This window comes from Cheilinus undulatus, linkage group 14 (assembly GCF_018320785.1).
Source record: "Cheilinus undulatus linkage group 14, ASM1832078v1, whole genome shotgun sequence".
Taxonomy (NCBI): domain Eukaryota; kingdom Metazoa; phylum Chordata; class Actinopteri; order Labriformes; family Labridae; genus Cheilinus; species Cheilinus undulatus.
Window position 1 is genome coordinate 28,461,374 of NC_054878.1, and position 15,544 is coordinate 28,476,917.

The 15,544-nt window shown below is 40.7% G+C and overlaps 1 protein-coding gene across 1 annotated transcript in view; it reads right to left on the bottom strand.

Moving 5' to 3' along the window:
* Positions 1–15,544, bottom strand: part of adgb (androglobin) — a 75,565-nt gene that overhangs the window by 14,748 nt on the left and 45,273 nt on the right. The window contains exons 22-30 of the mRNA XM_041805771.1: positions 15,193–15,321; positions 9,517–9,561; positions 9,221–9,314; positions 7,994–8,125; positions 7,729–7,882; positions 7,351–7,538; positions 6,995–7,161; positions 4,867–5,024; positions 3,335–3,446 (exon numbers count right to left, since the gene is read on the bottom strand). Coding sequence (XP_041661705.1) covers positions 3,335–3,446; positions 4,867–5,024; positions 6,995–7,161; positions 7,351–7,538; positions 7,729–7,882; positions 7,994–8,125; positions 9,221–9,314; positions 9,517–9,561; positions 15,193–15,321 — 1,179 coding nt within the window. The remainder of the gene's footprint in view (positions 1–3,334; positions 3,447–4,866; positions 5,025–6,994; positions 7,162–7,350; positions 7,539–7,728; positions 7,883–7,993; positions 8,126–9,220; positions 9,315–9,516; positions 9,562–15,192; positions 15,322–15,544) is intronic.

Sequence of the window (15,544 nt, forward strand, 5' to 3'; positions counted from 1 at the left end):
CTGGGCAAGGAAATAAAGATAAAGCTGTGTGCACATGTAGTGTGTTTGATTGCTACACATGCTGGGCTTTAATGCAGCATAAATATACATGCATTTAACATGCAAAATACAGTTTTTTGACTGAAGCTTGTTACACAGCTTGTTAAGGAGGTTTCAAAGCCTGGCGTGGCATGTAGTGCGTGTGTATCCATGTAGCATGTAGGGAGCATGATCAAGGGCGCAGCCTCACGACTGAGATGGAGCGTAACTGGGTGAAATTAATTCACTTTCCTGCTGAGATATTTCCCAGGGCACCAGGGGGCAAGAGCCAACTTCATTTGACTTCCCATTGACCCACTTACACAAGCTTATTGGAGAAACCACAAGAGGTTTGTGTGGACATTGGCCAACACATACACACGGACAAACCCGAGTGAAAAGCCTCAGCATGCGCACATTTATCAAAAAACATTAAAAAAAGAGCATAAATGCTGATGACTGAATGATCACATGACATATCTGAGCAGTGAGAAATAATCATCTCGTACAGTATTAAACACAGGTTTGTCTGTCTTTGCAACCCAAACATCTAAAACCTGTACATCCATCCTGTTAATTTTATGCCTCCCACGCAAAGACATACATTCACTGGTGGACACACACGCATATCTCCCTCAGATATCATGCCATGTAAACTGAATGGGTAAGTACACGGACTATTATCAGGAGTAACAGATAGAAAGGAGTAATGATCCACTGACAGCAAGTTGGCCTTTATCTTCAAGCAATCATGCAAATTGTCACCCGTGCAGCACCTCTTTGACATCAACGTCCACCCGTGCCACAATTAATTCATTCCCCACAGAATTTTTAAAAAGCTTCTATAAATTTCAAAGACCCTGATTTTACAATCAATCCAATTTGTGCGGCATGATTAAAGGCGGAGAAGCAGAGTTGGTGGCAGAGGACAGGATTATTGCCTCAGCCAACGAGCAGTGGGCACAAGAAATCATACTCTGATCTGCTAAAGCAGCTGTATTCATTTGGCTTTCATTAGGCCTGTGATTAACAGGCCTCTGGCTCGCGGAAGCAAAGAACAAACACCGTCTGTTTTGGCCCTTTACACTGCCGTCTGAGTATCTGACATATTACACACTGAATGTGTAAATACGCTGTTCATAAACAAACATGGAGGATCATTAAATCTGCTGAAAGGTAAAGGCTTTAATGCAGGTCATTTTTAAAAAGGGGCTGTACAAATGAAAAGCGTTTCACAACAGCAACAACAGGCAATCTAAAAGTAAAATTACTTTCATCAGAGAGAATACTGTCTGTCATATTTCCACAGAATGCTCTGGGTTGCATGCTCTCAGCACAATACATCTTTGACTACAGGGTCTGGTTCTCCTACAAGTACTCATGGCTTTGCAGCACTAGTTCACACACCAGACTTCAGCTAAAAAGAAGCCACTTAGCTTGTCTCATGATGTCTGGGGATGGGAGATTGAAGGGGATGATAGCAGATGAATCTAAGAATAGAACAAAGTAGGCTGCAAGTCCGACACTGTCCTGGATATATTGTTGTCAATTATATGCACATTATCTACTACATGGTGACACTTTGCAAGCAATGGGCTATAAATGCCAGCAGAGTCATACATGAGAAGCTGTTCCTCAGCTTCTCATGTATTTTCAGAAGCCAGCAAATTGATGTGAGATTCTCTGTTTTTCAACAAATGCAATGTTACTGATGACGTTTCTCCTTCACTATGAACGTCATGGAAGCATAATGGGGGATGTGCTCTTTTCCACTTCCACATTGCCAAAACACTGTTATTTGGCAGACAGGGGCATCAAAAATCATGCCTTTATGAATGTCTCATTGCACATTCTGGGACTGATTTCAGTGAATGCAGGAATGACATTTTAAGTGCATTTCTCCCTCATTATGAGAAAGAAAACATCCCTTTTTCTGTCACGGAGCTGAGCAGCACTGAGCAGTGCTTTTCCTAACTGGCACGAACAGCACACCCAAACTGATCCCACAAGTAATCAATGGGGTTGAGGTCAGGACTGCTGGCAGGCCATTCCATCCTCTCCACTCCCAAATTCTGGAGGTAGTCTCTGATAAACCCCACTCTGTGGGGGTGGACGTTGTCATCTTGAAGGATAGAATTCAGTCTCATACTGTGGAGATATGGGATTGCCACTGGTTGCAGAATCTCATCTCGATATCTCTCTGCAATGAGATTGCCTCCAATGATGACAGGCCTTGTTTTTCCAGTATGGGAGATGCCACCCCACACCATCACACTGCCTCCACCAAAAGATGTTACTCTATTGGTGCAGCAATCAGCATAGTGTTCTCCGCTTCTTCACCACACTTGGACCCCATGATCCAACTTCCTAAGGCAGAATCTGGACTCATCGCTAAGCATAACATTTCTCCACAGGTTCAGGTTCCAGTACAAGTTTTGCTGACACCCGCGCAAATGGTCCTGAAATTAAAGGGCAGTCATGACAGGCCTCCTGGCAGCCCTATGAGACTGGAGATTGGCTGTGTGTAGTCTGTTCAAGATTGTCTGGGCAGAGAATCGCGGGCCATAACATCCTGCAAACCTTGACAGCAAATCAGTAGAAGATAGTCTATGGTTCCCAAGGGCTCACAGGGTGAGGAAACGGTGTTCTTGGGGTGTTGCCTTCTTTGGACACCCACTCCGCGGCCTGTCTCCGACTGTATATGGACTTTGGCCTTCAGTTTGGAGATGATACGAGGGCTCACTCCAAATAATGCAGCAACTTGGTTTTGCAGAACACCAGCTTGTAGTTGCCCTGTTGCATGGGCCCTATCCAGATCAGTCATGCCGAGTCTTTGAGCAGACACCTGCTGACCACTGCAGCAGGGCCCATACGCACATGTGCTGACAATCAGGTGCCAATCAGACACCTGAGTACTGGGGGTTACCAAAAGCTCAAAACAAGAGTCAACAGCAGCAGCAAAATAAGCTGTGTGGCGCTGGCAGAGAAGATTCGGCAAGTTTTTCATGGGCACAACCCACAAATTCAGCTCTGCTGCTCATCCCACAAATGCATGCTCCTTACAAATGTGGCATTGTGATCATATAAAGGGGAAATAAACAGGCTTTCAAACAGTATAAGATTTTTGGCCGAGAGGCATTGTTACAACAAAGAAAAAATCTATCAAACAAAAACGTACTTACCTCTTGTGCTAAATGATCTCAACCTTGTAAAGCTAGATTAAAAAAGTGATGTATTTCCTCTTATTTTGTCTAACAGGAATCTTAATTACTATTTAGCTGTTAAATCCAGATATTGTGTTTCTCTAAGTATTTACCTATCCTTTCTGTCTTCTCCAGCTCTCTGAGCACATGGACAAACTCCAGTTGAGATTCATCCAAATCCCAGCTCTTGCAAAGCACCTCTGCCTGCAGCACGTACTTATGACCCTGTGAAACAGATGTGAAAAGTAAGCGTACAGAGCCCACATCACAGCTATAACTAGACCTGACAGATGAGAACATTACTAATAAAAAGACATACAGAGCATGAAGAATTTGCATTCTGCTTTGGATTTTGTGCCCATACACTGAACTGTATTAATCATGCAGATGATTCAGAGAAAGACACAGAGGTCTTTGAGAAGAAAGTGGACGTGCTGCTTTTGCTGTTCTGCGGTCTTTGACAGAAGCACATGCTTGGCACAAAAAGACAGAGGAGGCAGAGGGCGTTAGCCAAGATTTTATCATGGGTGGTCACTCCCACATGTATCATACTGAAAAAGAAGACACTTGAACAAAATCCCAGGATGAAAATCAAAGTAAGGGAAGACAACCATTCTCTTAAAAAAAAACATTTTTAACTAAACTAATGTTGGTTTTTCAATGACAAGTGACATCAGCAAGTGTGTTTTCATGTGTTAAGTCTCAGGATCACACAGCAAGAGCCTTAAACATTCACACACCATTAGTGAGCATCTTTATCTCCCTGTGGTGAAAAGCAGCACTTTAATCACTGACCCTTGGCTTAAAGTCTTAATCAATAGTCTTAGTCCTGATCAACAGCTGTTTATTCTGGCCTGCTGATCAGAAGGGTGATCTATGAAGTGAGATTAATGGGCAAGTGAGGTGAGTAAGGTTTTAAGAGAGTTTTGATTTCCATGAAGCTGGCTCTCTGTCAACCTGTATGGATTATATATTAGGCTGCACACCCCACTAGGTTTGAACTTCATTTTTAGGTAACTTTAGGCTCAGGCTTTGACCAAAATTGTGCAAATATTACAGTAACTGTATTTTTCCATGTCAAAATTTGAGGAGGAGCTTTAAATCGCTCTCCCCTCGCTGTCACAACAGCAAACAAACAAACCTCAGGAGATTTCAGTTTTATGGACCCATGCCCACAGACAACTGCTGTCTCACTGTGTGTATCTGTGTGTGTTTAAGTAAACATATAGCACTTACTATACAATTTAACAATCACCAACCTGCTGTGTTAGATAAGGAGGGTCTGCAGACAATCAAGTGACTCATAAATCATGCACAAATCCCTCCTCCCTGACGAGCACTGATAAGTCAGACAGCAACAACAAAACCACCCATCCACTTCTCTGCTGCTCCTCTCTTGTGAATTTTGTCTGTGCGAAAGTGCATGTGTGGGTGTGTGCCAATTTTTTTTGTGTGTGTGTATGTGTGTGAGAGTAAGGCGTTATGTGTATCTGGCAGTGAAAAATTGATATCAACACAGGCAGCGAGCAAGTGGGTGAGAAAGACAGGGAGAGAAAGTGAGATGCTCTCTCTTGTGTGTATGCAAGTGAGAGCAGTAAGGAGTTGGAGTAACAGCAGATACCACGCAGGCAGCTGTCAGTGATACCTTTGTCTCTGGGGGAGGATGAGACTGGTCTGAGTCTGATTTCCCAGTTGTGCTGTCCACTGCTTCTCTGTGCTGGGAAGTGTCTTCCACCTTCACTCCCTTGTCCTGGCAGTGGGATCTCTTCTTGTCCTGCTTATTCTCATCCGAGCAACTGTCCTCTGTGAGAGAAAGCGAGATGTTAAAGTCAGCTGATATCAGGGAAGAGACCAGCAATCTGTCCAAACTGATGAATCAACAACTGAACAGCGGACTCAAGGGTTTGAGAGGCAGGCTTTGAAGAGCTTTCGTGTGAAGTGCCTCTGCTGTCTGCTTATTTTTGGCTCTTGACTGGGCTTTTACAGCTTACAAAGTCAGTGGTTGAAGGTTCGGCAACCACTAATTTAACATGCAAACATATTTACCAACTATTACCTGACCAAGCAGTCTATTCAGACAAAGGGCATACATTTGAGATTTACAGGAGATTAACATCACTGGGACTTCTACTAATGTGTATCACCCAACCTCAGCCAGGGGTTATGAATACTTCTATTACATTCACAGCAGAGTCTGTTTTGTGATTCTTAAGAATGAGATTAAGAAACAAAAACACTAATTTCACTGTTTTTATAACTTAAAAAAATCTTTTAACATACCAATAACTATTCATAGACAAAGTTCTGTGGTAACCATGGACACACAATATCATGACTGTAGTAGTATGTTTGGGTTGCTTGGCAACTGTATAGTTTTATAGAGTGCAGAGGTGACATACTTTAGTAGACTTACCCAGAACGAATGAGTTCCATCAACCAAAAGCCTATGGGTTTTTTCCATTTTTATCATTGCTCAAAGTAAGTAAAAAGATAAAACGTCCTCCTCCTTATACCTGGGTGGTCTACTATAGCTTCTAATGTGTTTAGAACTTCTGGTACAGAAATGATAATAGCAAAGACACTTTTCTTCCAGTGAATTACTAAGACAATTTAGCCAACGGCAAGTCTTTTGAAAGGAATAAATCTTCAGTCTAGCGAGTACTGCTTCATTTTTTCAAAGTCAGGCACCCTGCTAAATGTTATTATAAACCTGTTGCTCTGTTTGTGGTACTAATAACCAGAAAAAGTTGAATATGTGTCTCAAACAAAGGTGTTTTTATCAAAAGAGTTTCCACCAGAGAAATGAACATCACATCTAGAACTGACTGTTAAGCCAGGTGTACACCGTGCAAATGTTATCTGTTCAGCCACGAATTTTGAGTCGTATGACCAGAGGTTGGGTCTGGACTTTTTTGTTGACTGTCATTTTGACAGAAAGGATCTTAAAAACTCCGTCCTACCATTTTACTATCCGTCATTGTAATTTTCTCTTTAATGTCTGTAGTATAATACAATTCAATATGACTTTATTAGTAGTGTTTAATTATTGAAGCAGCCTTTCCAATTGGTCAAATGGATATCTGACATGTCTAATATTTTGGTTGTACGACTTAAGACACTCCCACAGTGAGAGCAGAATTATAAGCAGAATCCTCAAGTTTAGAGTATTTTTTCCTTTGAAAACCATCAGACAACATCTTAAATCATCATGACAACAGCAGAAATGACTTTCTAATGCCCCTAACCCAGCCCCGCTATAATAAACGAAATAAATGAGCAGGAAATATTTCTACCCGCAGACCTGCGGATGGTGATGCTGTTTGTGTGTGTAGGATAGAGAGAGATAGAGATAGCAGGACAGAGAGGAAAAGAGAGAGGATATAACTAGATACGACTGCAACCTCAGTGGGTGAGTTTTATTCAAAGGTAACTCCATAGACCTTTGTCACAGTCCACCAGTTTTGGAGCAAATAAATGGTGTGCGATGGTCATGTGTTGTGGGCGATTCAGTCGCACAGTATGAGCTGACATTCCGCCTTGACTGTCATAGACTCAGCTTGAAAGTGCAGTGTATGCCCTGCTTTTGCTGATATACCCAATTTTATACACCGCACCTTTAAGTGTTAAATTATGATTCTCGCATTACACCAGATGCAAACAGAATCTAAAGATAATGTAAGTTTCTTAAACAGACGAGGATGAGTGTAGCATATCTATCACTGTGCAGAATAATTTCATTACCATTACTTTCACATGAGAACCTGTGAGCTCACCTTTGTTTGACAGGAAATTGAACACAGGAATAAGCACGTGGCCCTTCCCAGTGTTGCTGATTACCACCTTCTCCTGGTCCAGAATGGACAGACAGATCAAAGCATCACACTTGGAGGTCTGAAGATGAATCGTCCCTAAGACATCTGTTGTCACATCCACAATGAAACTGTAAAAAAGATTCAAATAAATGAGTATATTAGTATCTTAGAGTATCTGCAACGTTGTTATGTTTAATAATCACACATCTCTGGTTCATATTGTAAGCTGTGTCGCAAGTAAGATTAGGTGAAAAGCATTATAAACTGCAAATGTATGATTAAAAATAAATCAGAAACACACCCTGTGATTCACTTACCGACAAATACGGTTTTTGTCATTGGGAATGTAATAATCTTTGTATTCTTTGATAGAAAATGTGTTAAGTGGAGCCTCATGGGACAGTTTTGGCAGTTGTCCTCTTGAGCCAATCAGGCGCATCCTCCACTTGGCACTGGCAGGGGGTGACTCAGGTGTGATGGCCTCTGCAACAAATGTATAACCAAGCTGCGAAAAAAGATAGAAAGATATCAAATGATGACATTTACCCTACTTTCATTTACAGAGGGACTGTGTAGGGCAGACATAAAGTAAGGCAACTGTCATACTAATAGGAAACCAAGAGTATGCTTGTATATCAAACACTTAAAAATAGTGTTTATCAAACAAAACTTTTAAGGTCAAAGGTTACACACACCTGGTTGGGTTTATAAATATGGGGGGGTACTTTGTTAAAAACCAAATCTAGCTCCTCTCCTGTGTCATTATTTATGACATGCAGTAGACAATTACGAATCGGTGAGTAGATCTTTGGTACCAGCAGCATCTCTTCAGAGACCAAGAACACCTCCCTACACAAATAAAATTGAGTACAGTTGAGTACAATCTTATTTTTAAGTTTGACCGTAATTCAGTCAGCCAATACAGGATTTTTGTTCTTAATTTTTGCAGTGTTTGCTAACCTGAAGATCAAGACCCAGGAGTTTGCTGTGTCTTGAAGTGGGACAGAGTAATCAGCAAAGGTGATTCTGGTTGATTCATCCTGCTGGCAAGGGTAGAGCTCTGCCTTCCTTTCAGAGTGTTCAATGATATACCTGTGCAAAACAAACACACCTTGAGAAATATTCTTCTCTTAATTTAGGTATTTAAATCACAAACACTTTAGAAACACCGACCAATATCTATTCTTAAAAAATGTCACATACATCTTTAAAGAGCATAACTCTGGTGTAAGGCTTTGCAAATAAATTCAGTTAAAAAGGGCAAATGCACCTCACATTTTAGGGCCTGACCCATGAAAATATCAGGCAGCTTTTGTGTCTGCTAAAGCTGTGCAGGTGAGGCAAAACTAATGATTCTGTGTCTTTAAATGCAGTCATTTGCCCAAATTTTTAATACAAAATTGCAAGAAAAAGCATTCAGTTCACCATCATCACACCAGCATTTACAGCCACATGTAGTTGTACTGAGAGTAGTAAGTGAGTTTGATAACTTAGTAGGGATCAGGACAAGAAGTCCACCTATAAATGGCTTAAAAATCAGTCATCTCTAACTCTGAGATCAAGCAGATAGCGGGTGCAACTGATGTGCATTTTATGGAGCTATTACTAGTAGTGGCTGCGATACATTCAGTTAATCCCCTTTTAAATGCAAACTTGAGATTGAAGAAGATGTTTATGTGTTGTTTATGAAGAAAACTGATGCTTAGAGGGCTCACGCCACCCAACAAACCACCAATTCCACCCCACTATCCTGACACAAAGTGACCAAGCTCCTCAATGCTCACGCATACACATACTTCCCCAGGCAGCGGGTCATTCGGCAGACGCTGCTAGTCGATTGGAACGGGGAGAGGATAAACAGCAGATGGTACCACTGGGAAAAGATGGAACACAATGTGGAAAAAGCTCCCTGCCTGGCCACCACAGGCCACCACAAACAGGAGAAGGAGCAAATTCTGGGCTTGCGATGCAACAGTGAGGCTAAACGCCATACGATATATATTTATAACACTGGCACAGGACATTTTTGGGAGCCCTTGTATTCTCTCAGAGGATGACGTATATGGCCCTAGCATACATCTGCTTGGTTAGCACAGTATGATGTTTGTATGTGCATACATTGTGACCAGATTATTTACAAGAAGTCAAAATCTGTAGGATTACATATTTATGTTTTTTCAAATTTACCTTAGCAAGAAGTTAGCATGTTTTTCTGCATTTGATTCAACCTTTGGCCACATGTCTAGAAGGATCTGAGATGCACTGAGGTTCTTCTTTGAACCTATCAAAAAGCACATACAGACTGAGAAAGACACAATACAATACAGAACAATATAACAGGACAGGAGTTACAATGAGATGTGATATAATGCATTATGATAGGACACAATGCAATAATCAAAACACTTTATTAATTCCAGGAATATATGAAGCTAATCATGTTTTGTGTTTTGATTTATCAGCTGATTTAGTGGTCAGCTTACCTGACTTTGTAGTGTACTGAGACCTCTTACAAGTGGAAGAGTTACCTGAAATAAGAAGCACAAAGGTTATCCTTGTTCAGTTAACAACATGCTTTTACTGACTTTGTTCAACAAAGCTGTACAGAAACCTCCTGTGGAAAAATGCAACAGGTAACAGATAGGAAGGACAACTGATTTATAAAATTTAATGTTTTTTTTTGCATATGTTCTTTTATAGGAATTAATCAACACAAATGTTAATAAACTTAAAAAGATATGAAAAATAATCAATAATCCTGCAGTGTTTTTTTGTCTAATAAACAAAAGGCAAAAAAGTCTTGGAACACTGGCTCAGCTACATAATGCAACCAATGCAAATATTTTCTATTGCTCAGTTATCAACTTTCACCTCAGAATACTTCTACTTTGGGGATGCATGGTATTATCAGCATGATATTGGTATCAGCAGATATTAGTGTAAAAAGTTAAATATCGTTAACAGCAGATATCAAAATGTCCGCTTTATACAGCTGATTTACTGGTCATAGCTATGGCTGTGTAAATAATATCAAATGTCTGCAAAATGCACAATTGTACCATCATTATGTGTGGTCACCTAGGGCAGTGGTTCTCAACATGGGGGTCGAGACCCACTTAGGGAGAGACTGAGAGGGGGTTGCCCGACACCTTCCAAAAACAAGAATACTTTAAAATGATTTCAAATGTATATTTGACCCATTTTTTATAAAAAAAAAAAAACAAGCATAAAATCAGTTAAATGTAAAATAAAATCATGGTCATTTGGTGAGATTTAACCTTGAATCAAAACAATATAAAAAAAATCCTTTAAAAGTAGGTCTGCACTAACCTGACACTCCAGATGGATGTGATTCACACATCCATCTGAGAAAGGTTCAATAGGAATTGTTTGAGGAAAGGCAGAGGCTTTGAAAAAAACTCGGAGTGTGATTGGATGAACGTTCTGTCTGTCACATCTCTACGGGCCAATCAGAGTAACAAAACACGAGACGTAGCCGCTATTGAGCTGCGCATGTGCAGCTACCGAGGATGCGCAGCATGCAAAACACGGCGATTATAGACATGTAAGTACTCAGCTTTTGTCATTTTTGGAAAGAAAAAAACTCAATGTTCTTTGTTCTTCTATTAAAAAAGAAGTATCGTCAAGTTCGGATAAAACTGACATTTTAGGAGCTCTTCCGCCATAATTGCACCGGCCTCTTGCTGCTGCTTGTTTACGTCACGACTCTGCCGCACCTGAAAGTACTGCCCCTCGTCACTGATTGGTCCAGTCACTTTCTAACCGGGCACAAACGGTTCCTATGGGAGCTTTGCAAGATGGATTCGCCAGTGAAAAACAAGGAAACAGGAGTATCCATCTGCTTTGCAAGGTTAGGTCTGCACATGACTGTTCTTGAATGTGCACAGCTGTGCAGCAACTACGTTCAGGTACAGTGGGGGTCCCCAGTCTCTGTTACCTTTATTTTGGGGGTTGAGGGCTAAAAAGTTTGAACACCCCTGGCCTAGGGTGCCACTCAAGGGGACCCACTGTGATACCAGCACATTTGAAATGAAGCCCCAAATGTAAAACAACTCCACTTGACTCATCTCTTTGCCCAGGAGAGACTTGGTGTTTTTCCAGTATAAAAAAGGTGTCTATATACTGGTATCACTATCGGCTAAAATGGGTTTGGAAATATATATAGAAATATCAGATATCTGCAAAATTCCAATATTGAGCATCCCTACTTTATTTATTCAAGTTTCCCTCCAATACCAAAATAATAATAATACCTCAATTTTTCTCTTGAAGTTTCATAATAAATTATCCTATAATAGCTAATGTGCTAATAGCTGAATTGATTTACCTAACAGGCTTTAGTCTGCTTGTTTCAAAAAGGATTTCAACATTGGAACTAGAGCTGCAAGCAGCACTGAGGCCCCTCAGATCCAGCTGCATGCTGGACAGTGTCGCACCCGTGGTTGTGTAGAAAATATGAGCATGAGCAACCCATGCAGTGTGCTGCAGCACAGCAGATAGACCATGTACAGTCGTTAGAAAAAGTATGTGAACCCTTTGGGGATTTCTTGGATTTCTGCATTAATTGGTCATCAAATGTGTTCCGATCTTCATCTAATTCCCCACAATAGACAAACACAGTCTGCTTAAACTAATACCACACAAAAAATTATATGTTTTCATGTTTTTATTGAACAAAACATGTAAACATTCACAGCGCAGGGTGGAAAAAGTATGTGAACCCCTAGGCTAATAACTGGTTGCAGCCTCTCTGATCTGCGCAACGGTCAGGAGGAATTTTGGACCATTCCTCTTTATAAAACTGTTTCAGTTCAGCAAATATTCTTGGGATGTCTGGTGTGAATCGCTCTCTTGAGGTCATGCCACAGCATCTCAATCAGGTTGAGGTCAGGACTCTGACTGGGCCACTCCAGAAGGCATATTTTCTTCTGTTGAAGCCATTCTGTTGTTGATTTACTTCTATGCTTTGGGTCGTTGTCCTGTTGCATCACCCATCCACTGTTGAGCTTCAGTTGGTGGACAGATGGTCTTCAGTTTTCCTGCAAAATGTCTTGATAAAATTGGGAATTAATTTCTCTGTCAATGACAGCAATCCGTCCAGGCCCTGAGGCAGCAAAGCAGCCCCAAACCATGATGGCCCCTCCACCGTATTTCACAGTTGGGATGAGGTTTTGATGTTGGTGTGCTGTGCCTTTTTTCTCCACACATAGCGTTGTGTGTTCCTTCCAAACAAATCAATTTTGGTTTCATCTATGGACAGAATATTTTGCCAGTAGTGCTGTGGAACATCCAGGTGCTCTTTTGCAAACTTCAAATGCGCAGCAATGCTTTTTTTGGACAGCAGTGGTTTCCTCTGTGGTATCCTCCCATGAACTCCATTCTTGTTTAATGTTTTACTTCTTGTAGATTTGTCAACACAAATGTTGGCATGTGCCAGAGATTTCTGTAAGTCTTTAGCTGACACTCTAGGATTCTTCTTCACCTCATTGAGCATTCTGCGCTGTGCTCTTGCAGTCATCTTTACAGGACGACCTCGCCTAGGGAGAGTAGCAACATTGCTGAACCTTCTCCATTTGTAGACAGTCTGTCTTACCGTGGACACATGAACATCAAGGCTTTTAGAGATACTTTTGTAACCCTTTCCAGCTTCATGCAAGTCAACAATTCTTGATTGTAGGTCTTCTGAGAGCTCTTTTGTGCCAGGCATGGTTCACATCAGGCAATGCTTCTTGAGAACAGCAAATTCAAAACTGGTGTGTGTTTTTTATAGGGCAGGACAGCTTTAACCAACACATCCAATCTCATCACATTGACTGAACTCCAGGTTGGCTGACTCCTGGCTCCAATTTGCTCTTGAAGAAGTCATTAGCCTAGGGGTTCACATACTTTTTCCACCCTGCACTGTGAATGTTTACATGTTTTGTTCAATAAAAACATGAAAACATATAATTTTTTGTGTGGTATTAGTTTAAGCAGACTGTGTTTGTCTATTGTTGGGAATTAGATGAAGATCGGAACACATTTGATGACCAATTAATGCAGAAATCCAAGAAATCCCCAAAGGGGTCACATACTTTTCTTGCAACTGTATAGTGATACGATGCAATGCGATGCAATGAAATGCTGTGTGATGGACACAATGCAAAGCTGGATAAGATGTGATGAAACAGGATGCAGTGCAAAGAGGTATGATGAAATGCAATAAAATATGATAAAATAAAATGGTTTACAATATGATGCAATATAAGGCCATGCCATGCAATGCAATGTGGTGCCATTCATAATACTTTACTGTCCCCTTAAGAAAATTTATCTTAGAATCATTGCTGCACATACTGTATGGTGCATAACTTCCGCTGAAGGAATATAAATCAATCCAATACAGCAATTCATATGTAAACAGAAGAGTGCATGCCATTGAAAAACACAACACATTTTTACAGCATATTACCCATAATGCACATGATTGTCAGAGACACAAGACATAAAAAAGGTTAAAAAAGATGACAATGTAACTATTGATAATGTCTTTGTACAATCTTAGGCAGGAAACAGAAAATACAGTTAGGGTAGGGGGGCAGGGGTGGATTATCTGCACTCTCACATTAAATTTCACACTCATCTAAACAGATGGGTAACTAACAACTCTGACTCACTAAACACTGAATCAAAGATGTTTTTCTATATGCTCATGAGTGTGTGTTGGATCTAAGTGTGTATTTATGCATATGCTTGAGAAACTTAAAGAAACAGAAATGTGATAGATATTTTCACATCCAACATGTGGCATACATGTCCTCACATCCTCCCTCTGCCTCTCCCTCCTCTGTGCTCTGTTCCTTCTTTTCCAACGACCACTTTCTTAAATTGATACCGCTATTATAGTGAGCCAAGGCTGCCTTTTGAGAGATGATGACCTCCTGTCACCTTCATAACCACAGAGGCAACAGAGAGACAGAAAAGCAGGCAGACTGAGGAGTCAAAGAGTTCAAGGGAGAGAAGAGACTTATGAGGTGTTTGGCTGTTTGTGATGTAAACAGATGCATCAGGAAATTTAGCTCTAAAAGATCAGGAAAGGCCACCTCTTAACATTTCTTGAAATGAAAAGCTTTTCAAAGGGTAGTTAGACTGGCAGCGGTTTTGAACTGTGATTGGTGTTTTGCTGTCAAGTGCTCCTCTGAAAGCTGCACTTTGTGCTTTTGACGGTTAAATGAATAAAATTTGAGACTACTTACCCATGACAGGCCTATTTGCAAGTTCAGCCTTTGTGCTCATGTTGATGGCATGTAATAAACAGCAATATTTTGTAGAATTGCTGGCAGATTGGTCCTATAATGACTTGGATTTCTGGATTGTTTGGTATGCTTGAGCAGCATTTAAATCCATAGAAAAAGAAGTTAAATCCCCTCTTTGCTACGGCGACTGCAGATAATCTTTTAATGAGGCTATGCTTATTCTTATATGTGCAATGTGGTTTTCCGGTATAAAGAGAAAAATGGTGGACTTCCAATTTTTTCTTTATACACTTGAAGCTGCACTTTCACAGTAAGGTAATTACTGCCCCCTCTCAAGAAAACTTGATATAAAAATTATCTAACTGAAACTAAGATAAATTGCCAGCGACCTGCATAAGAGCTTAACCGACACTGAGGCAGCTCAATAAATAGTTAATCTAAAGCAATGCTGATGAATATATCTACAAAAACACAGCCGCTGAACTCTGTCTGCCTTGTCTTTCACTTCATGTCATTACTGAGAGGTTTGGCTGTTCAAGCTGAGATGTTGTTTGCATGGGTGAGTGTTTCTCCTACAAGTGTGCACATATCCCCTTTGTGGCCACTGCTCATCTGTCAGGCTGTATTAGTAAGAGCGGCATCTCATCAATACATATTTGTGCCTCTGCTTAGGGGCTCAATATACATGCCAACAGGCTGAATCACAGTAAATGGAAGAAGGAGCGTTTTGTGTGTGTGTACCTTCTGACATAAAATGAACATCTGTAAATGAAGCAAAGGCATTCAGTTGTTTAAGCTGTTTCTCAGGCCAATAACCTTCCCTGTTTCTGTGATGTCTTTAAAGCACTGTACTCTGAATAAAGAAAACAGAATTCACACATTTTCAGTATAGGGCCATGTTACCTGGTTTTGAGGCGTCAAGAACCTCTCTCCCTGAGTGCCCTTTGAATCCAGCCTGTGAAGTGGTGACTGCCTTTACTTCCCTGTCTATTGGCTCCCTCTCACTCCAACTTTCTGGAGCCTCTGCACCTGCTTAAAAGAATAACCAACAAACATTGCAAGTTGATTTTAACCCTTTACCTACTGAGTCTAAAATGAAAATAGTCAGGAAAGGCCATAAGTCTGAGAGCTTTGGTCCCTTTTCCCAGGAGTACTTGAACTTGACTTTTCAATATTTGGTTAAAGATTATTGCTCATTATATGGAATCGTCCGCAGTTTAAAAGAAGAAAAACACGAAAATGGATTTGTTTTTCA